The sequence below is a fragment of the Prinia subflava genome, chromosome 3 (genome assembly GCF_021018805.1).
Source record: "Prinia subflava isolate CZ2003 ecotype Zambia chromosome 3, Cam_Psub_1.2, whole genome shotgun sequence".
In the NCBI taxonomy this organism is placed as follows: domain Eukaryota; kingdom Metazoa; phylum Chordata; class Aves; order Passeriformes; family Cisticolidae; genus Prinia; species Prinia subflava.
In genome coordinates, this window is record NC_086249.1 from 104,108,804 (window position 1) to 104,132,069 (window position 23,266).

The 23,266-nt window shown below is 48.6% G+C and overlaps 1 protein-coding gene across 2 annotated transcripts in view; it reads left to right on the forward strand.

Annotated features, from left to right (window-relative positions):
* DSCAM (DS cell adhesion molecule) overlaps positions 1-23,266 on the forward strand; it is a 453,735-nt gene that overhangs the window by 339,325 nt on the left and 91,144 nt on the right. For both annotated transcript variants that reach the window (XM_063393172.1, XM_063393173.1), the window contains exons 14-16: positions 223-351; positions 15,387-15,554; positions 19,091-19,161. In XM_063393172.1, coding sequence (XP_063249242.1) covers positions 223-351; positions 15,387-15,554; positions 19,091-19,161 — 368 coding nt within the window. The remainder of the gene's footprint in view (positions 1-222; positions 352-15,386; positions 15,555-19,090; positions 19,162-23,266) is intronic.

Below are 23,266 nucleotides of genomic sequence, written 5' to 3' on the forward strand. Positions count from 1 at the left end.
CACAGTCCAGGTGCCAGAATGTGTAGGAGGGAGTGCAGGTTCTCCAAACAAACTCCACACTTGTCCTTCTCCCTGCTTCACAGTCTTAAAGGCACAGAACACAGTATCCAACACAAACAGAACAGACAACTGGGGATACAAGCATCACAAAGTCACCCCAGGACACTCTCTTAAGAGGACGGGGTCTGTTCTGAGCAAAGCTGTGTGTGTGTGTTTGCCCAGAGCCCCCTGACCCCCCTGAGATAGAGATCCGCGAGGTGAGAGCTCGGAGCATCGCCCTGAGGTGGACCATGGGCTTCGACGGCAACAGCCCCATCACCGGCTACGACATCGAGTGCAAGAACAAGTCAGGTGAGGAACCATCTCAGTAATCCCCGCTGCTGCTCACTCCCCACCGGTTTGTGTTCTAAAAGGTAATTCATAAACTGAAACTGCCCGATGGAATTTTCTATCATGGTTTGTTTAATCTTCCACAGGAAGATTTATCTTCATTTGTTGTCCTTTTTTTGTTTGTTTGTTTTGTGGTAAAGCCGCTAAATTTAGCAATTGCTGCTTTTCCCTTTTACCACTTCAGGCTATGTTTACTGAGGCAAAAACTGTGTGATGTTTTCATTATTAGATAAAATATTTTAAAAGGTGTTGAATCATCAGTCATCATTTTCGCCCTAGCTTTGTAAATGAAATCATTAATGTACAGGAGAGGTTGATAAGATCAAGAGTGGGAATTCTCCACTGAGGCTGAAGTCAGGAATCGCAGGTTTGGAGATGTTGATTGGGCAAGGATGCCTTCAAGGGATATGCACACTTAAAAGTTTCTGGGCTCTGTTTTGTTTTTGATAGTTTTCTTTTCTTTTTGATAGTTTTCTTTTCTTTCCAACCACCCGCCTGCTCCAGAAAAGTTTTTGAAAGTCATTCTTGCCTGATCAACTCTTTTCTCACACTAAAACACCTATTGTATTTCTCAAATACAATAATATTTAAGAATGATGTAACTCAGCACAAACCCATTTAGGATGACTGAGGTTCTTCCCTTCTATTGAAGCAGGGCTTCAGAGCTCTAAAAACATCTTTGTTAGATTTAGCTTGATGTTTTCAAGTGATAATGCAGAATACAAGCAAAGATTCAGTGGGGGTCACCATGAACTTGCATGGAAAAATGACTTCTCTCTAATATGGAATGATAAATCAAGAGCAAGACAGCAAAAGAAGCATCAACAGATTGCATGGAAATATTAATATATTAATAAAAGTAAAAAATAAATAAAGAAAGGAAAATAAGTGGGCACCAGAATTAGTTTCAAAGAAAATATTTCTTTGTCAGTATCTGAAGACAAATTCTGGAGGTCATGTCCTAACAAGAGCAGATTATCTTCTTCTTACTGCAAACAACAGAAATGTCATTTTTTGGAGTCTGAGCCTGAGTGTTTGCAGAAACTCGGATCAGGTCTTTGAATTCTTGCATATGAATTTTGTCATTAATTAAATCACCAAGAAGATGAAATACCAAAGATGGTTAAGGGAAGACTTGCATGGGATAGTTGGAAGAATTTAGAACAAAGAGGAAGAATTAAGAAAACTTCGCAGTTTCCAGGTATTAAAGGGGTGGAACAAGATTTAGATTAAATATTCAAGGAACATCCTGCCTTGAAGTGCAGCTGTAAACTGCACAGCTGTGTTTTGTGAGAATTTTCCACCTCTGTTGCCTCTTCCGAGGAGTGGGACTCTCTCAGGAGTGAGTTTAGATCAGATGCATCATCGAGGCTGTGAAAAGGAAAGCGGGAAAACTTTTCTGTTTCATAGAAGGTCCGGGTGACCACAAAGAATGCATGGACTGTATTTAGCAGCCTTCACACGTCCCATCATAAAATCACAGAAAGCAGGTTGAAAAAGACCATTAAGATCATCAAGCCCAAAGTTATCTCAGCACTGCTGATATCTACCCCATCAGACACAAAACATACATTAATTATTACCCCAATGGAATTAGTTACTCCGTGGAAGGAGTGTGGAGTTGCCTGTCCTGTAGGTTCCAGTTGCCCTGCGGAGCACTATGAATGACAGGAACTTGGTGTTTCAGAATGTTTTGGTACTTAGAGACATCAGACCTGGCCCTTCATGGAGACCAGTCCTCTGCAGCCTCCTGATCTTTCCGTCGGAGGTGTGCAGAGAGCTCTGGAGACAGGAATGGGGGTGTGGGTCCTCCTTTGTGCGTCTCTCCCCATCCTTTTTAATTTTTTATGTCATTAGGGCGATCTTAGAGGCAAACTTTGAACACTCCTGTTTGACTGCTCTTCCTTGTGCTCTGGTGTGAGCGGGGCATCCCCCGGGTCCGCGATGTTTTCGCAGAGTTGGAGGTTCCCAAAATCTTCCCCGGAGCCGCGGGGTTCCGGCCGGGCGCGGGGCCGGCGCAGTCCCGGCAATGGCCACGGGAGGGCAGCGCCGCACCGCCAGAAACGCGGTTGTGGTGAGGAAGGGGATGGGAAACGTGAATCTTTCCCGAGCTGGATGAGAAACACGACTCTTTCCTAGCCCTCCTCATTCCCCGGCTGGATGAGAAACGGGTCTTTCCCGTGCTCTCCTCATTCCCGGCTGGGACAAAGCCGGGGAGACCCTGATTCACCGGGGGGGCAGCAATGGTGGCGCCGCTCCCTCAGCGCCCGGCCCGGCCCCGGCGGGCGGGGAGCCCTGGGCAGCGCCCTGGGGGCAGCAGGGAGCGAGCCCCGGGCCCGGGCTCTGTGCCCGTGGCGCCGCAGAGGCCGGGGGAGAGCTGCAAGAGCCGCTGCCTCGGGCCCTGCCCCGGGCCAGGGGCAGGAGCCGGGCTCGGCCCTGTGGGAGCGCACGGGGCTCTGGCGGTGCCGCTTGTGCAGCCTGTGCAGGTGCCTGGGGATGGCCCCGTCCTTGCGTGCTGGCCCTGCCCCGCTCAGCTTCCCGTGGGCGGTAAAGGCGCCGAGGCTGCGCTCGCTGCCCCGGCTGTCATTGCTGCGGGCACTGAGGAGCCGCGGTGCCCGGGCAGAGCCCTGAGGGACAGCCCTGGTGCCCGGCCTCCCGCGCCTCGTGGAGCCGCTGCCCACGAGTGCCTGGCACGTCCGTGCCGCCAATTCCTGGTGCCCTGGGCAGCGCAGCCTGCAAACCCAGGGCTGTGCCCTGTGGGGCTGGGGCTGCCGTGCGGGAGCGTGGCCAAAGCCCCTCAGGGCTCTGGGCACAGCAGGGGCCACAAGGCCACAAGTGCGGGGCTGCTCCGTGCCAGTTCCTGCCTGCTCCACCATTGTTGGGCTGCCGGGGCTGGCCCTTTGTGACACGGGCGCTTCGTGTCGGGGCCCTTTGTGATGTGGGACATGGTGGTGGCCAGAGACCCTTGTGACATCAGGGAGCCCCGCCCTGGCTGAGGGTATCCAAGGGGTGCAGAGCCCTGGGGTGCCCAGTCCCACCACAGCCACTCAATGAGGAGGAAGCAGCTCCCTGTCTGTCTGCACTAGACACCAGTACCGACAGACAGACAACGATAGCGACAGACAGCCATGGGGACAGACAGACAACAATAGAAACAGACAGCAATGGGGACGGACAGACAACGATACTGACAGTGACAGCGACAAGGACAAAGGTAACTCCAACTCCCGGTCCCCCAGCCCCTTGTTCACCCTGGCTGGCAGCCCCCAGCGGGCAGTGGTCGGGGGCAGTGGGCAGGTCAGCCCTGCCACTGTCAGAGACTTAGGAGGAGGAGTGGCCTTTCACAGACATGGACCAAGACCTTTCCCAGTGGGAAGATGATACCGACGAGGAGCTTTCCCAGAGGGAAGATGATAGCGATGAGGAGCTTTCCCAGAGGGAAGAGGTAACAGGGAGAGAGGGGTACCAAAGGCAAGTAGTGACAGTCCAAGAAATTTCCCGTCTGGTAGCCAGGAGGAGCCAGGTGCTGTGCCAACACCAGGTACGTGTGCGCGTTCGGGAGGTTTCAGAGTACGGCGATGAGACACACGAAGAGACCCATGAATGGGAAGAAAGTCCATCAGAATGTGGGGAAGAGACATCCTATCACAATAAGACGCTTGTCAGAGTTCGGGAGCTGTGCCAGTGGGAAGAGCAGGGTGAGATACACCAAGAAGTGCGTGAGTGGGAAGAATGTGTCGCAACCCCAGGGATATGGGAAACAGATGTGAGTGGGCAGCAGGAGTCAGAATGGGAAGAAGATGAGAAATCTCATGAGCTGTCCTTACGGAGAGATATAAGTGTCCCAGAGGATTCCCAATGGGATGATATCCGAGAGCTGGACCAGAGGGAAGGTGAAAGATACGAGGAACTGTCACCATGGGAACAAGGTGTGCACTCCCACATCTCTCAATGGGACAATGTCCAAGAGCTGTCCCAGAGGGAAGGTGAGAGGTATGAGGAACTCTCATCATGGAAACAACATGCGCCCTCCCACATCTGCCTATGGAAAGACAAAAGGGAAGCAGAACTGTCCCAGCTGAGAGACAGCAGTGAAAAGGAGCTGTCACAAAGACCAGATGCCAGAGCTCAGGAGCGTCCCAGATGGGCAGATATGAGAGACCAAAGACTGTCCCAAAGGCAGCAGCATGAGAGCAGACAGGAGCTGTCCCCATGGAGACGTGATGTCAGCTCTGAGATCCAGTATACACCTTTGCCACAAGTGAGGGACGACAAGGAGCCTGAGCCAAGTCCCCCAGTGGGGCTCCGCTTTCCCAGACATGAGACAAAGAAGGTGGCAGAAGAGGCAGCGCCCACCCTGCCCAGAACCTCTCCTGCCCCAGACAGTCTCAGAGAGGCCAAGCTGGCAGCTGCTGCCCAGGACAAAGCTGCTGAGAAAGAAGAGCCACTCAAGCCTCTCACTGCAGAGAAGGTAAAAGCAGCAGCTCCTTCTCTCTTCAGTGAGGAGCTGCCATCACCAATGACACAGGGCCCACAGAGTGTACCCTCCGACACCCTGAGAGACTTCCAGGCTTCACCATGCCAAGACCCAAACATCACCGAGGAGTTACAGATCGAGGGATTGATGGACGTCTACAAACAGACACAGAAGCCAGCAGAGGAGTATGACCTTCAGATGGCAGTAGAAGAAACACAGCCCAGGTCTCCCAGCCCCGTGCGCACAGAGGTGGCAGCAGAGGCAGCGCCCACCCTGCCCAGTGCCTCTCCTGCCCCAGGCAGTCTCACAGAGGTTGTGCAGGCATCTGCTGCCAGGCAGAAGCTGGAGGAAGAGGAAGACCTCCAACAACAGATGGCTGTAGAAGAAACACAGACCAAGTCTCCCAGCCCTGTGAGCTTGGAAGAGGCAGCAGAGACAGTGCCCACCCTGCCCAGTGCCTCTCCTGGCCCAGGCAGTCTCACAGAGGCTAAGCTGGCATCTGCTGCCCAGGCCAGAGCGAATGAGGAGGAAGAGTGGCCTGAGCCTCTCACTTCAGAAGAGGCAAAGGACACAACTTCTTCTCTCTCCAGTGAGGAGCTGCCATCTCCTGGGACACAGAGCCCACCCAGTGTGCCCTCTGACACTGCAACAACCATCCAGGCTTCCCCACGCCAGGATCCAAACATCACCGAGGGGATCCTGATTGAGGGACTGGTAGAAGTCAACAAACAGAGCCAAAAGCCAAAGGAAGACTATAATGTCCAACAACAGATGGCTGTAGAAGAAACACAGCCGAGCTCTCCCAGCCCCAGGGACATAGAGGTGGCAGCAGAGGCAGCACCAGCCCTGCCCAGTGCTTCTCCTGCCCCAGGCAGTCTCACAGAGGCCGAGCCAGCAGCTGCTGGCTTGGCCAGACCTGATGAGGAGGAAGAGATGCCTGAGCCTCTCGCTCCAGAGGGGGTAAAGGAAGCAGCTCCTTCTCTCTCCAGTGAGGAGCTGCCATCACCAGGGACAAAGAGCCCACCCAGTGTCCCCTCTGAAAATCCAATCTCCAGACAGACTTCACCATGCCAGGACCCGAACATCACCAAGGAGTTAGAGACTGAGGGACATATGGAGGTCTACAAACTGAGGCAAAAGCTGGAAGAAGAGGATGATCTTCAACAACACATGGCTGTGGAAGAAACACAGCCCAAGTCTCCCAGCCCTGTGAGCTTGGAAGAGACACCAGAGGCAGCCCCTGCCCTGCCCAGCGCCTCTCCTGCCCCAGACAGTCTCACAGAGGTTGTGCAGGCATCTGCTGCCAGGCAGAAGCCAGAGGAAGAGGAAGACCTCCAACAACAGATGGCTGTAGAAGAAACACAGCCCAGCTTTCCCAGCCCCATTGGCATGGAGGAGGCAGCTGAGGCAGTGCATGCCCTGCCCCGTGCATCTCCTGCCCCAGACAGTTCCCTTGAGGCGGAGCTGGCAGCTTGTGCCCAGCCTGGGGCTGATGAGGAAGAAGAGTGGCCTGAGTCTCTCACTTCAGAAGAGGCAAAGGACGCAGCTTCTTCTCTCTCCAGTGAGGAGCTGCCATCTCCTGGGACACAGAGCCCACCCAGTGTGCCCTCTGACACTGCAACAACCATCCAGGCTTCCCCACGCCAGGATCCAAACATCACCGAGGAGATCCTGATTGAGGGACTGGTAGAAGTCAACAAACTGAGCCAAAAGCCAAAGGAAGACTATAATGTCCAACAACAGATGGCTGTAGAAGAAACACAGCCGAGCTCTCCCAGCCCCAGGGACATAGAGGTGGCAGCAGAGGCAGCGCCCACCCTGCCCAGTGCCTCTCCTGCCCCAGGCAGTCTCACAGAGGCTGAGCAGGCATCTGCTACCAGGCAGAAGCCAGAGGAAGAGGAAGACTTCCAACAACAGATGGCAGTGGAAGAAACACAGCCCAAGTCTCCCAGCCCTGTGAGCTTGGAAGAGACACCAGAGGCAGCGCCTGCCCTGCCCAGCACCTCTCCTGCCCCAAGCAGTCTCACAGAGGCTGAGCAGGCATCTGCTGCCCTGGGCAGCGTTGATGAGGAAGAGGAGATGCCTGAGCCTCTCACTCTTGAAGAGGTAAAGGCAGCAGCTCCTTCTCTCTCCAGTGAGGACCTGCGATTACCAGGGACACAGAGCCCACCCAGTGTCCCCTCTGACACCCCGGTGAGCAGCCAGGCTTTACCATGCCAGGACATCACGAGGGAGATCCTGTTCCTGATCCTGGGAACGGTGGGGTTCTACGAATGGAATAAGATACCGGAGGAAGACTATGAGCTCCAACCATGGGTGGCTGTAGAAGAAACACAGCCCAGCTTTCCCAGCCATTTGGGTGTGGAGGTGGGAGCAGAGTCAGCGCCTGCCATGCCCAGTGCCTTTCCTGTCCCAGGCAGTCTCACTGAGGCTGAGCTGGCATCTGCTGCCAGGCAGAAGCTGGAGGAAGACCTCCAACAACAGATGGCTGTAGAAGAAACACAGCCCAGCTTTCCCAGCCCTGTGAGCTTGGAAGAGACAGCAGAGGCAGTGTCTGCCCTGCCCAGCACCTCTCCTGCCCCAGGCAGTCTCACAGAGACTGAGCAGGCATCTGCTGCCCTGGCCACTCTTGATGAGGATGAAGAGTGGCCTGAGTCTCTCACTTCAGTAGACTTAAAGGACACAACTTCTTCCCTCTCCAGTGAGGAGCTGCCATCACCAGGGACACAGAGCCCACCCAGTGTCCCCCCCAAAAGTCCAATCTCCAGACAGACTTCACCATGGCAGGACCCAAAGATGATCGAGGAGTTCCTGTTCGTGATGCTGGGACTGGTGGAGTTGTGCAGACTGAGGCGTAAGCTGGAGGAAGACTATGACCTCCTAAAACAGATGGCTGTAGAAGAAACACAGCCCAGGTCTCCCAGCCCTATGAGCTTGGAAGAGAAAGCAGAGGCAGCGCCTGCCCCGCCCAGCGCCTCTCCTGCCCCAGACAGTCTCACAGAGGCCAAGCTGGCATCCACTGCCCTGGCCAGCATGACTGAGGAGGAACAGATGCTTGAGCCTCTCACTCTGGAAGAGGTAAAGGCAGCAGCTCCTTCTCTCTCCAGTGAGGAGCTGCCATCACCAGGAACAAAGAGCCCACCCAGTGTCCCCTCTGACACTGGGACCAGCAGCCAGACTTCATCATGGCAGGACATGATCATCATTGAGGAGTTCCTGTTCGTGATGCTGGGACTGGTGGAGTTGTGCAGACTGAGGCAGAAGCCCAAGGAAGACTATGACCTCATACAACAGATGGCTGTAGAAGAAACACAGCCCAGCTTTCCCAGCCCCATTGGTGTGGAAGAGGCAGCAGAGTCAGCACCTGCCCTGCCCAGTGCTTCTCCTGCCCCAGACAGTTCTCTGGAGTCGGAGCTGGCAGCTGCTGCCCAGCCTGGAGCTGATGAGGAGGAAGAGTGGCCTGAGTCTCTCACTTCAGAAGAGGCAAAGTACGCAGCTTCTTCTCTCTCCAGTGAGGAGCTGCCATCTCCAGGGACAAAGAGTCCACCCAGTGTCCCCTCTGAAGGTCCAATCTCCAGACAGACTTCACCACGCCAGGACCTGAACATCACCGAGGAGTTAGAGACTGAGGGACATATGGAAGTCTACAAACTGAGGCAAAAGCTGGAGGAAGAGAATGATCTTCAACAACACATGGCTGTGGAAGAAACACAGCCCAGGTCTCCCAGCCCCGTGAGCTTGGAAGAGACAGCAGAGGCAGCGCCTGCTCTGCCCAGTGCCTCTCCTGCCCCAGGCAGTCTCACAGAGGCCGAGCTGGCATCTGCTGCCCTGGCCAGAGTTGATGAGAAAGAAGAGATGCCTGAGCCTCTCGCTCTGGAAGAGGTAAAGGCAGCAGCTCCTTCTCTCTCCAGTGAGGACCTGCCATCACCAGGGACACAGAGCCCACCCAGTGTCCCCTCTGACACTGGGACCAGCAATCAGACTTCATCATGGCAGGACACGATCATCGAGGAGTTCCTGTTCGTGATGCTGGGACTGGTGGAGTTGTGCAGTCTGAGTCAGGAGCCAGAGGAAGACTATGACCTCTTACAACTGATGGCTGTAGAAGAAACACAGCCCAGCTTTCCCAGCCCCATTGGCATGAAGGAGGCAGCTGAGGCAGTGCATGCCCTGCCCAGTGCATCTCCTGCCCCAGACAGTTCCCTTGAGGCGGAGCTGGCAGCTGCTGCCCACCCGGGGGCTGATGAGGAGGAAGAGTGGCCTGAGTCTCTCACTTCAGAAGAGGCAAAGGATGCAGCTTCTTATCTCTCCAGTGAGGAGCTGCCATCAGCAGGGACAAAGAGTCCACCCAGTGTCCCCTCCGAAAGTCCAATCTCCAGACAGACTTTGCCACGCCAGGACCTGAACATCACCGAGGAGTTAGAGATTGAGGGACATATGGAGGTCTACAAACTGAGGCAAAAGCTGGAGGATGAGGATGACCTTCAACAAGAGATGGCTGTAGAAGAAACACAGCCCAGGTCTCCCAGCCCCATGGGAACAGAGGTGGCAGCTCCCACCCTGCCCAGTGCCTCTCCTGCCCCAGGCAGTCTCACAGAGGCTGAGCTGGCATCTGCTGCCCTGGCCAGCATGGCTGAGGAGGAACAGATGCTTGAGCCTCTCGCTCTGGAAGAGGTAAAGGCAGCAGCTCCTCTCTCCTGTGAGGACCTGCCATCACCAGGGACACAGAGCCCACCCAGTGTCCCTTCAGACACCCTGACCACCAGCCAGGCTTCACCACACTGGGACACAAACATCTCCAAGCACATTCTGATCCTGATTCTGGTGACGTTGTACATCCTCTGGCAATGCCAGATTAAGATTATGTCCTCCTACAACTGATGGCTGTAGAAGAAACACAGCCTGGCTCCCCCAGCCCTGTGGGCGTGGAGGAGGCAGCAGAGTCAGTGCCTGGCCAGCCCAGCTCCTGCCCTGCCCCCGGGTGATTCCCTGGAGGCCGAGCCGGCAGCTGCTCCCCTGGCCAGAGCTGGTGAGAAGGAAGAGCTGCCTTTGCCTCTCACTGCAGGGGAGGTAAAGGCAGCAGCTCCTTCTCTCTCCAGTGAGGAGTTGCCATCATCAGGGACACAGAGCCCACCCAGTGTCCCCTGCAACACCCCATCCTGCAGCCAGTTTTCACTATGGCAGGATCAGAACATCACCAAGGAATTCCCGATCCAGGGATTGATGGACTTTCATCACATGAGGTAGAAGCTGGAAGAGTATGCCTTTCAACAACAGATGGCTGTAGAAATAACACAGCCCAGCTCTCCAGCCCCGTGGGTGTGGAGGTGGCAGCAGAGGCAGCATCTGCCCTGCCCAGCGCCTCCCCTGCCCTGGGCAGTTCCAATGGACCAGGACATAACCAGGGAGATCCTGAGTCAGGTGCTATAGAAGATCCACGCACTGAAGCATCTGCTGAAAGATGCCTATGCCCTTCAACAGACGTTGGCTGTAAAAGTAAAATCAGTAGTCACAGCCAAAAGGGAAGAGATCTCAGTGCCTGCCCTGCACAGCACTCTCAGCCCCTTGTCTGCCCAGCTGGGAGCCCAGGCCCTCAGTGAACAGACAGAGGAGGCAGCAGTGGGGCCAGTGTAGGTAGTGCAGGAAAGGAAGGAGGACTCCAGCAAGGGAATCAAATGGTGGCAATTCTTGGATGACCTGGAGCCTTTCCTGGTCAGAGAGACCCAGAGCTGTCCCAGGTGTCTGCCACAGGATAGAAAGTGAGTATTTCTTTGGGAGAGGGGATCCCAGCGCTTGTCCCTCGTGAGGCTTCACTTGAGCACCTGGCACAGGAGCCGTGCAGCCAAGGGCTGGTGCCTGCCCCCCACAGCCCCTCCCAGCCCCTCACCTGCCCAGCTGAGAGCCCAGGCCCTCAGGGAGCAGCAGCAGGAGGGGACAGCATCAGCATCAGTGCAGGCAGTGCAAGAGAGCAAGGAGGGGAGGCTGTGGAGGGCAAAGACTAGGATAATGACATTGAGGCAGAGCTTTCCCAGTAGGAAAATAAGGAAGGCACAGAAGTGTCCCATGGAGAAATGAACAACTCCCAAGAAGTGTCCCAGGGGGAAGAGTGTCCTGAGCAGGAGCTGTCCCTGGAAGAGCACGCTGACTGAGAAGAGCACACAGAGGAAGATCTTTCCCATGGAGAAGTCACCAGTTACCACAGACTCTCTGACTGGGAAAAACACTTGGAGCAAGAACTGCCCCAGGGATAAACCAGCAGCTCCCAAGACCCTGCAGACTGGAAGAGTACACTGAGCAAGGGCTGTCCCAGGGAGATGGCAACAACTTTGAAGAACATTCTGACTGGGAAGAATACATTGGCCAAGACCTTTCCCAAGGGGAAGCCTGCATTGGCCAAGAGGTATCGAGAGGGAATGACAGCAGACCCTCAGTACACCCCAGCTGGGAAGATGACAGGTACAAGGACCTTGTGCAGGTGAACTGTAGGACAAGAATGACTGTGTCATCTTCACCAAGCCCTTGGCCCCAGAGGAGGTTGAGTGGGATGAGGTGAGTGTCCTGAAGCTAGAAGAAGGCAAAGAGTAAATCTTGAGAGTTTTTGCAGCAGATGCGCTCCCAGTGCCTGTCTCTCATGAAGGCTGGGTTGAGAACAGGCACTGGAACCGCACAGTCCAGGGTCACTCTGTTCCTGGCCCCTGAAATGCCAAGCCCCTGTAGGACACTTCCCTTGCCTTAAAGGAGCTAGTGCCAGAGGCAGGGACAGAGAGCCTGCCCCGCACAGCCCCCCAGCCCCTCACCTGCCCAGCTGCGAGCCCAGGCCCAGTCACAGCAGCAGCTGTTCAGTTCACCTCAAGGAGCTGAAAGATTGCTGCTGCAGCCCCTCCAAGCCAGGGAAGGGAGAAGCTTTTGGATGGGCAACCAAAGCCTAGCAAGCCCAGCAAAACCAAACTGCACAGCACCATGGAACACCTGGGCAGTGAGGCTTGGAAAATGCCCACCCAAAGAGCCCAAAGCTCCCCCCTTCCCTGGCCCCGCACACACCTGGCCCTGGGCCTGGAAGTGGGCCTGGAAGATACAGCCACCATTTCTTGGGCATAAAACAGAGGCTCCTGGGACAGACTCTCACCATAAACCATCCAAGACAACAGCAAAGAAGACAAAGACAATGAAGACAAAGATTATGAAGAAGACAAAGACGACAAAGATGAAGATGATGACAGTGACGAGGCAGATGAACACAACAAAGATGAAGACTAAGAAGACAGAGGAGACAAAGAAGAAACATTTAAAAATACATATAAGAATACCAATAAAAATATAAAAATAGAAGAAAATGAGTAATAAGTATAAGAATTTAAAAATACAAAGGAAAAGAAAAGTAATAGGAATAAAAATGAGAATTTAGAAACACGTAGAAGAAGCAGAGAAGAGTAGTTAGAATAACAAAGGAGAGTAGTTAGAACAAGGAAAATAAGAAAAAAAGAAAAAGAACTTAAGAATACAAAAATGAAGCTAAAATTTAATGAATAAGTAAAACTAGCAAATTTATTTTTATTACATATAGTATTTTTATATTATAATCTATGATAGAAAAACATGAATATACAATACGTTGTAAGTATGATACAATATAATTTCCCAGAAAATAACCTAAGAAAGACAGACTTGTTCCAGTTACTTAAGAAGTTGTGTATTTTCGACTAAAGTTTATAAGGCACAAGAAGAGAGTCTCCAGATTTCCTTGGCTGTCTCGCAGAGGCCCTGAAGTGTTTTCCCCCTCAGTGCCAGGGAGGGCCCTGGGAGCAGGGAGTGCTCAGCCCCAGCGGCAGCGGGAGAGTTCCCAGCTGGGCCGGCAGGGCAGGGCTGGCGCTGCTCTCTCGAGGCAAACTGGAGGCGCAGAGAGAAGCGTGCTGGGCAGCCCTTGGCAGCAGGGCTGTGCAGCCGGGACAGCCAAGGCAGCACAGCCCCGCTCAGACGCTGCCCATGGCCAGGGAGCCGAGCTGGGTTACAAAGGCAGCGCGAGTCTGGCGTGGGCAAGGAGCAACGACTGCTCCTTTCCAGGCTTGCTGGGGCTGTCAGGGTGCTGCAAAGGTTCTTCTCCCCATTTTCACTTCTGTTCTGCACACAAAACATCCGCCAGAGGGAACTTGCAGGTGGCCCTGTGGCTGAAGCCTTGTAGCCTCTACTGCCATGTTCTTACTCAGGGCCTGCTCAGCAGAAAGAAGCTGTGGAGTCATTTCTGGAGTCTGTACAACTTCTGCACTGACAGAATGGTTTGGGTTGGCAGGGATCTTAATGCTCATGTAGTTTCAGCTGATTATCTCCTGCTCTGTGTCTCCCTTTCTCTGACAGGTGTTCTTTCTTTCTTTCTTTCTTTCTTTCTTTCTTTCTTTCTTTCTTTCTTTCTTTCTTTCTTTCTTTCTTTCTTTCTTTCTTTCTTTCTTTCTTTCTTTCTTTCTTTCTTTCTTTCTTTCTTTCTTTCTTTCTTTCTTTCTTTCTTTCTTTCTTTCTTTCTTTCTTTCTTTCTTTCTTTCTTTCTTTCTTTCTTTCTTTCTTTCTTTCTTTCTTTCTTTCTTTCTTCTTCTTTCTTTCTTTCTTTCTTTCTTTCTTTCTTTCTTTCTTTCTCTTTCTTTCTTTCTTTCTTTCTTTCTTTCTTTCTTTCTTTTCTTTCTTTCTTTTCTTTTCTTTTCTTTTCTTTCTTTTCTTCTCTTTCTCTCTTTCTCTCTCTTTCTCTCTTTCTTTTCTTTCTTTCTTTCTTTCTTTCTTTCTTTCTTTCTTTCTTTCTTTCTTTCTTTCTCTCTCTCTTTCTCTCTCTCTTTCTCTCTTTCTTTTCTTACTCTCTTTCTCTCTTTCTCTCTCTCTCTTTCTCTCTCTCTTTCTCTCTTTCTCTCTTTCTCTCTCTCTCTTTCTCTCTCTCTTTCTCTCTTTCTCTCTTTCTTTCTTTTCTTACTCTCTTTCTCTCTCTCTTTCTCTCTCTTTCTCTCTTTCTCTCTCTCTTTCTCTCTCTCTTTCTCTCTCTCTCTTTCTCTCTTTCTCTCTTTCTCTCTCTCTTTCTCTCTCTCTCTCTTTCTCTCTCTCTTCCTCACTCTTCTTGTCCAGTCAAACCCGTGTTGTTGAATAAATCCCTCTGTTGTCATCCCGTGGCCTCATTTGCCTCTTAATCAGGGCAGAGGCATCTCTCCCTCATTGGATCATGATGCGTGTGCAAGGTCACCTTCCACTATCCCAGGTGGCTCCAAGCCCCAGTGTCCAACCTGGCCTTGGACACTTCCAGGGATCCAGGGGTGGTCACAGCTTCTTAGGGCAAGGTGTGCCAGAGCCTCCCTTCCCTCACAGGAAAGAACTACTTCAGAAAAGCCTCTCAGAGTTCTGTCCCTGCTGCCAGGCTGGCTGTGTTCTCCACCAGTCCTGCCTGCCTTGTGCAATGCAGGAGGGGTTCTCCTGCTGCAGCCCCAGCCGAGGCAGCAGCAGCTCTGTGCTGCTCCTGACAGATCCCTGCGGCAGCAGCTGCACGGGGCTGTGCGGCCAAAGCCCCCAGCTCAGCACACATGCAGCACTGCAGCAGCAGCAGCAATGCAGCCCTGGGGCTGTGCTGGTGCTGCTGGGCAGCCCCACAGGGCTCAGTGCTGAGCAGCCGTGCCTGGAGCCCGGCCTTGGCACCTCCAGCCTCGGGCGTGCTCCTGGGCAGGGACTTTCTCCAAGATTATTTTTTCCTTCTTCTGGGATAACTTTTACACAATTACAGAATTTCTGAGGTTGGAAAAGGTCTCCAAGACCATCGAGTCCCAGCTGTGCCTGATGCTCACCTTGCCATCCAGCCCAGAGCACTGAGTGCCACATCCAGGCCTTCCCTGGACACCTCCAAGGATGAGGACTCCACCACCTCCTAGGGACAGCCCCTTCCAATGCTTAACCATCATTTCCATGAAGAAATTCCTGCTAATGTCCAACCTCTCTTTCCCCTGGCACAGGTTAAGGCTGTGTCCTCCCATCCTGTCACTTGCTGCCCAGGAAAACAGGCAGGTCCCCACCTGGCTGCACCCTCCTGTCAGGAAGCTCTAGACAGCAATGAGGTCTCCCCTGGGCCATTCCTGTTTATTAACTCCCTTCCCTCCCTTTTCTTTTTTTTTTTTTTGAGCACAACCAACTTTCTCACTGAGTGAGCATCCCTTTGGGGGAGCAAGTCCCATTTTTGTGCAGTTGTTCCAGTGTCCCAATGGTAAAAAAATCACACAAATCCAGGGAATCTTTGCTGCTCTTACCACCTCCTCAAAGAGTAGCTATTTCTGTGGATTTGCTGATGACCTCAGAGCTAAGATCCTGTTGTTCTCACCAGCACTCTTGGAGCAGTCAGGAGTATTGTCAAGGAAGGGGAAGGATCACTGGATTTGTTTGGAGCAAAATGTGTTTTCTGGATTACCACAGCAATGGCATGGAACAGTTTAACTTCATGCTTGTATTACCCACATTAACACCACCATTCATTTGTCTGTTTCTACCGATATTTCTTATCAAACAGATTCTTGGGATTCTGTCCAGAGAACCAGAGATGTTTCCCCTCAGCTAAACCAAGCCACCATCATTGACCTGCACCCGTCCTCCACCTACAACATCCGCATGTACGCCAAGAACCGCATCGGCAAGAGCGAGGCCAGCAACGAACTCACCATCACCACTGATGAAGCAGGTATGCCCTGGCTTTGCAACCTCTGAATTCTGTGGGAATTATCTCTCCTTGATGTCTGGAATTCTGGCATGAAGTGCTGCTCATGTGGCTGCAGCTGCATTCAAAGGAATACTGAGTTACTCCCATAAAAGATCGTGACTTTTGCGATTTCATTGTGCAGGGCTGTAATTAAAGTTGTTCAGTGGCATCTAGTGGCCAAAGAAGACATTGTGCTCCAAATTTTCAGCTTGTGATGTTGGGTGTAACACGCCTGTATCTACAGTGAGGCAACTCAGTCAGCAACATCCTGGTTTTAGTGGTGGTGCCTCCCCTGGGGTACTGTGGCTTTCCTTACAGGTTTAGATATTAATGTAGGTAACTAATTTAAATTTCTCCCTTTTGAGAATGTTGATTCATATGAATCAACTCTTCATTTGAATATTCCCTCACTCAACCCACCCACCATTTATTTTTCTGGCCTCTGTTTAAGTCTCTTGGCTGTCACTTGTTAATGTCACCCCCTGATCTTTGTTCTGTTGTATTACCGAATCACAGGACCATTTCAGTTGGAAAAGACCTCCAAGATCATCAAGTCTGACCTTTATTTTTACCTTTAACCTTTTATTCTCCTGCATCAGCACCAGGAGTACTGTGTGGGCATTTTCTCTTTGGTGGCTGGAGCCACTCGTGTGTACATGGAATTTCTGCCTTCCTTTACCTTATGCTAAGTCAGCACTGCTTCCTTCTTTGAGCGTTTAGAAACAACATGGTATCATTGTCCTGGCAGTGAAAATTCCCTTTCTCTTCCAAGATTCATATTGGTCTTGGATTTAAACACTAAGAAACTGATTTTTAGTTCAGCTCCTATGAGCACAGCTGTGTAATTCCCACCTAATTTCTCTGGGAATTTCCTACAATGAAAACACAGTCCATGTCAGGACAACATGGTTTTGGTTCTGAGGGACTTTCTAAGTAGGAACAGAACACAAGGGCTCAGAGTGGAAAGCAGAATAAGATGGAGACAACATTAAGTTTCTTTTGTCATTCCAGCAGAACGAAAGCATGCAGTGAGCAGATTTAACAGTGAATAGTTTGTTTTAAAAATACTTAATTTTTGATCAACAATTTTCTCTTTCTTGGTGCAAAGAAAACGTGAAATCTCTAGAGAAAAAAGACTATCCATTCTTCCAGCCAGAGTCATCTACAACCCCAAAATGCCCATCCTTCCTTGTGCAAAATAGAGGGCTGGGTCTTGGATCAGCTGTCTCATGCTCCCTTATTCACCCATGCTTGGAATGTTTTTTACTTGCCAAATTTTTCCTGACTGGTAATTAAGTTGTCAGGATCAGCAGCTGCCCTTGGAATAAAAAAACAGCTTCCCCATGAGCAGGGTGGAACCTTAACATCACATTTTATTCAGTTCTTTGTAACCAGGTTTCAGAATAAATGATCCTTTTGTCACTGTCTTTTGAGGAGCTGTTTGTTGGTAGAAAAAGACCAGCAGTGTGGAACTGGATTCAAAAGTCACTGATCTACCTAGGGAAGGACTGGGTGAGAGGAGGTCAGGCTTAGGCAGAGTTTGTGATGGTTTTCTCCTGGGTTTTTATTTCAGGGGATGCACAAAGTATAGGAACATCATTTTTTTTGATCACTGTTTATTTCTGTTCTCTGCTTTTACAGCAGGCAATGGAGAACAGCATGGGTGCAGGGGATGAGAGAGAAGGTAATGAGCAGGGAGCGAAATAAAGGTCCAAGAAATACAAGATAAAAACCAAGCAACTTGGAAAGGAGGCGCAGATTCTGTATCACATATTGCAAAGAAATAGCTCTATTAAAAGGAAACATGTAAAAGGTCTCTGTGGCAAAAGGGTGGGTAAGGATGGAATGATTTCAAAGCTTGCAGACCACATCTTTCTTTCTATAAAACCCAAATTAGCTCATGTGTTGGAAAATAGATGCTAGTACACACTAGCACTAATGCCTGTCAAAAAAAAAGAAGCATTATGGCCATTGTCTAATACTAAAATCAATAGAGGAAATGGGGATATCTGTGTTTTCTTTATATCCTTGCCATAAATTCTGTATGACATTAAGTATGTAAAATAAATGACTTCTTATTTAGCATCTCCCTATGATGTGCTGGGAGCACTTAACTATTCAGGTCTGTGAAAAAAAAAGTGGGGTCTTTTGAGGAAAAATCAGGATTTTTAGGGGCACATTTTAAACCTCATTTTTAGGATCAAATGCTTTGCTCAAATTCCACTACATTACAATGTACCCTGGAGAAGTGGCATTCATTTTTTGTCAACAGGGGGACAGAATCAAGGTCAGGCTTCAAAAAATTCATAGAGATCTCATTTTTGCCAGTAGACTTTTTCCTCTTCTCCTTCCTTTGTATTAATGCAAGGAGAATGGAAATAAAGTTCTTTCAAGCTTTGGAAATTTCCCATATGAAGGACAGTCAGGAATGGCAGAGAATAGGACATATTTAATAACTTACACATACTATAGGCTGTATTCTGTGTCTCTGCTTTCATCAGTTAAAGCAAAATGTTCTGGTTCCTTTCACCACAGCTGTCATTTATTGCTGCTCCACCTCTAACAGCCCCATCTCACTCTTTTTATTGCTTTCCTTCCTTTGTCCCGCTATTAAACTTAATTTAATTCCTTTTACTGAGGCCATATTCTGCATCAAGGGAACCCTTTGCAGCAGCTCGAGATAGCTCCATCCCTCTGCTCAGATCTTTCCTTTGCAGTGATTTACCTCGCTGAGCAAGCAATTTACTGCACATCTCTGTTCAATCCCAGCTGATCCTGATCTGCTTCGTAGCTGCCCAGCTGACGAGGAGGTTCCTTCTTTTTTCATTCCCATTTAAAGCCTCCTGCACACCTTTGGTGCTGTGTTGATGGTCCATGAAGCTTTCCCTGGCTCAGGCAGGAGTTGAAATGAGGTTTTCCCATCCACCAGTGATTTTTTTTTTGTCTGTTTTCCAGGTTGCAGCTCTTATTGGGGAGGGGGAGAGTGTAAAGTGTGCAGGATTTTGTGTAAAATATCTGATACTGGACTGAAAGTGGATCCTACTGGAAAATTTGCAACAGGTTGAAAGCTGGATTAGGAGCTCCTGGCTCACCTGCTTTAAATGGGTCCTGCTACTTTTCTATCTGGATCAGGAGCTTCTGGCTCACCTGCTTCAAATGAACTCTTCTGCTTTTCTGTCACCCACTGGATTGTGACTGCTGAGAATTCCTTTTGTCTATCTCCAGATATGCAGAAATGGCACTGTGAGAGTACCTCTAGCCAAGAAAACCACTATTATTCGTGTTATTCTACTCATTTTATTTACCAGCTTGGTATGTTTTGGCACATATTGTATTTTGCTGTTGGCCAGAGATGACACCTGAATGCAGAAAACTCCTGACCCTGCTTTTTTTTGGTGAAGTTTTCCATGTGACACTGACTCCAGCCTCTGTGACACTGAGGTGTAAAAGTGGTGGCATTTTATGTGAAATGCTGAATTCCTTGGGCCAGGTTTGATGCATTTTCCTTCTCTTTGCAGCCCCTGATGGTCCACCTCAGGATGTGCAGCTTGAGCCTATATCTTCACAGAGCATCAGAGTCACCTGGAAGGTAAATACACACACATCCACAGACAAGATGGGCTCTGTCAGTATTTGGGTGCTTTCAGGGGAGTATTATAACAACTGTGCCTTGGTTGTTTTATTTAGGAGAAACATTGCAGATGCCTTTGCCAACAAATCTTAAAATCTTTGCTACTGAAAGGAGCATCATGCAGAGAAAGCCTTCCATTGGAGAGTAAAAGTAGCAGCTGCTTGCACCTCCTTCTTTTTTCTGATTTCAGAGATAAGGCCACATTTTTAGGAAATGCACACTCATGAAATTTCACCGTAGTTCTGAGCAAAATTTTGCCAGAAATCATTGGAACCAATGGGACCTTTTTTCCCATTGCAATAGACTTTGAGACAGATTTTTGCTGCACAGAGAGAGCAGTATGGGTGTCTCAGTATGGTCCATGAGAACTGATGAAGAGTAATTAATATAAAAATATCATCAGCTGGTATCATTTAAAAATCTGGCATGTCATGTGATTCAATTGTTCCAAGTTTTTTTCCCGGTATTTTGACAATGCTAGAAAGTTTTAAATGCTTTGGTATGATACCAGAGGTACTTAAACCATGTTTTAAAAGGGTTTTTTATATATACTGCTTGTATATTTTATTGATGATTCCATATGTTTGCAATTATAAAATATGTAATATTAAGAGCTGAAGTGGTATAGTGGCATAACAATAATGATTAATTTCTATATTGATGTTAGGGTTACTCCTAAAAATGGGAGTGATGTGGCTTTTTTCCTATTATATGGATTATTCAGAAAGTCAGGAGGAGTCGGTTCTGCTTATTAACCAAATCATTATGGGTGATTGGTTATTTATTGCATAACAATGAATATATTGTAGATTCAAGCCAGTTCCTTAAAAGGCAGGTTCAGAACCTCTTCTGCACTGGTCACAAAAAATGCAATGCTGATTCTTGGATCTTGTCCAGATCTAAATTTTATATCAGTGTTGCTTTTCTACAAATGGTTTCCAAAACCAAAAGCTGCATGGTCACAGATTTACCTGGAGTGAAACACAACAATTTACCTAGACAAGACATGGATTTAAATCCATCACACAGTCAGTAGAGCAAAGGAAGTAGTTTTTTAAGCCATGCAAGGGTGTACAGTGATTCTCAACAACTGAAATAAATTCTTAATAGGTTTTTTCTTTTTTAAACCACTTAAGAACTGTGACTATCTGATCAAGTCAACTACAATCTTCAAGCTTCTCCGCCTGAACTTGTTTTTTATGGATTTATTTAGGCAGATAGAAAAGCTTTGTTTGCTTTTTCAGAAAGTTCACTTTGGGGGATGCTTTTAAAAACAGCAAGAGAAGATGGGCACCACTGGCTCATTGCTGGAGTTTGCAGCTGCTGTTCGTGACGTTTTGCCATTAAATTTTATAGATGCAGATGTGAACAGGCAGCTACAGGACAAACAGAATTCCCATGCCTACTTTTCAATAACTGCCTAAAATATAGCTCAGCTTGTACTTCAAGGACACTTCAAGTACAACTGAACATCTGCTGGGCTCTAGTGTTGTCTGATATTGAAGGATATCAAATGAGGTGCTGGGGTTGTGTTCTCAAGATCATGGTTGGGATTTGATTTGAGAATTCTTGTCAAGCAAAGTTCATTATCTAAGATAAGAAGAGATTCCCAGAAATGAGTTATATATTGAATACGTACTTCATTAGCCTGGTCTCATGAGCTGAAGGGAGACATGGATTTTCACAATTTGGAATGAGCTTAAGGTGAAGTCACTGGGCAGGATTAGAGTTTGTGTAGTCCTGCCTTTACTGGAAGAGTTATTTCCTGAGTCACAATTTGAAAGCTGATTAAAAAATTTTCTCTTCCCTATTAAGTCCCAAACCAGGAGCAAGCCACATACATCCCTTGATTTATTGCAGTTTTCTCCAGGTCAGAGCAGTTTTAGTTCATTTAGGGTGGTCCCACAGACATAATCCATTTGGTTCCATGCTGAATATTAACTTTTGGGCAGGTCCTACGATGCTGTGCAGAAGGCACTCATTGAGCATCTAATAAAATGTAATAAAGAATAAAGAAATACCCCATGAGATCAATCCTATGTTGTCATGGAAGCCAAAAAACAAGAAAAGAACCTGACCTTGGTAATTTGTGTTTTGGAGGTATGTGGAGCTTTAGCCATGAAAGGCTATGATGACATTGAACAAACAGGATCATGGTGAAAACCATGGTTATATTAAAAGCTGGCAAACTTTATTAAAATACAGTGTCCATAACAGCCAAAGGAGCAGGGAATAACGCATTGATTATCTTTCATTTTGTAGTAAATCCCATTTCTGCAGCTTGCTTCTGCTGTAAATCTTCATTTAAAGTTTTGTCTTAGCCCACTTCTAGAAAATCCCAGTTAAGCAAAGTTGTATTGGCCCGTGATTTGTTAAATCCAATATCTGTGTGTCCACATAGGACATTGGGTTCCAGACTGAGCTGTTAAATAAAACTCACCCCTTTTGGTAGTTTAAACTGGTGCAGAGATAATGGGAATTAAACAGAATTCTCATTTAGAAATGAGCAGAAATATATTCATTTTTTTCATGTAGTACTTTACATTAGGTAAATTAAACCATTAAATTGAGACATGGGGAATATTCCTTTTCCTCTTTATTTCTATTTACACACACACACAAAACTTTAGAATGTCATACTCTTGACAAAAGTCAGATATCCTGTTTTACAAATATTGAATTTTGTGAGAAAAGCAGTAAGGTCATGTACTGAAACTTACTTTTTCATAATGTTCTATGGCTACTGACAAGGTTTACATATTTTTTCCCAAGAATACTAAGTTGTTTCACTCAATTTTCTACCCAAAATGTGTCAATACACCAGAAGGAATATTTATCAAGTGAGCCATGTGTGCAAAAAGTCAACTCAAAATGAAGTATTCAGGCCATAATAACAAGGAACATTGGAATTGTTGTGAAGCAGAACATTTCAATGTTTTGTTCTGAAGTGACTTGGCGTTTGTTTTATATTGTATAATGTTTCAAAGCGGGAAGAAAAAAAAGTAAAATGTTAATATTTTATATAAAGAAAAAAATCCTTTGACTTAAAACAATTATGAAGAAGTTCATGAAAATTTCAAAGTTTGTCATTTTATTCCAATCCAAAGTGAGAAACTGTAATTGTAGAATTCCCAGTGAAGAGGCTGCTGTGGGTACTTTGTTCAAACTGTTTGTCTGGAAGTCAATTTGTTGTCAGTCAGGATGAGCAGAGGGCTGGAGCAGCTCTGCTGGCAGGAAAGGCTGGCACAGCTGGCATTGCTCAGCCTGGGCAGGAGAAGCTCTGGGCTGAGCTCAGGGTGGCCTTGCAGGGCCTGAAGGAGCCCCAGGAAAGCTGCAGAGAGACAATTGCCAAGGGCTGCAGGGACAGGACACAGGGAATGGCTCCCGGTGCCAGAGGGCAGGGCTGGATGGGCTCTTGGGAATCAGGAATTGTTCCCTGGCAGGGTGGGCAGGCCCTGGCACAGGGTGCCCAGAGCAGCTGTGGCTGCCCCTGCATCCCTGGCAGTGCCCAAGGCCAGGCTGGACACTGGGGCTGGAGCAGCCTGGGACAGTGGGAGGTGTCCCTGCCGTGGCAGGGGTGGCACTGGATGGGCTTTAAAGCCTCTTCTAACCCAAACCATTCAGTGATTCTGTGAATATATCTGAACGCAAACAACAACAAAAATCTGGCCCTAGTTTCCACCCCCAGCTTAAAACTACCTCCTTCTGCAAAGGTTCAAAGATGACAAAGCTATGGAATTGTCCAGAATAAGTAACACACTTGTAAAGGGCTCTGATAATAAAGTGACCTCTATGTTTCTAAAGCAGTTGGATAGTTTTTGACCAAAAAAACCCCAGAGAAATATTCAAACAGGAAACAATTACACGCTTAGATTCCCAAAAATCAATCCTTATCCCTGCTGTGTGACTTACAAGGATCTCAAGATCTCAATCTGCGAACTCGATCAGCTACATCTGATCAAAGTAATACAATGGGAATTAAAATTTTATCATCACTTCAATGCTGAGTCTGTTTCTCAGGCAAGAGGGAGAAAAAAAAATCTGAAGATGTTATTCAATCAAT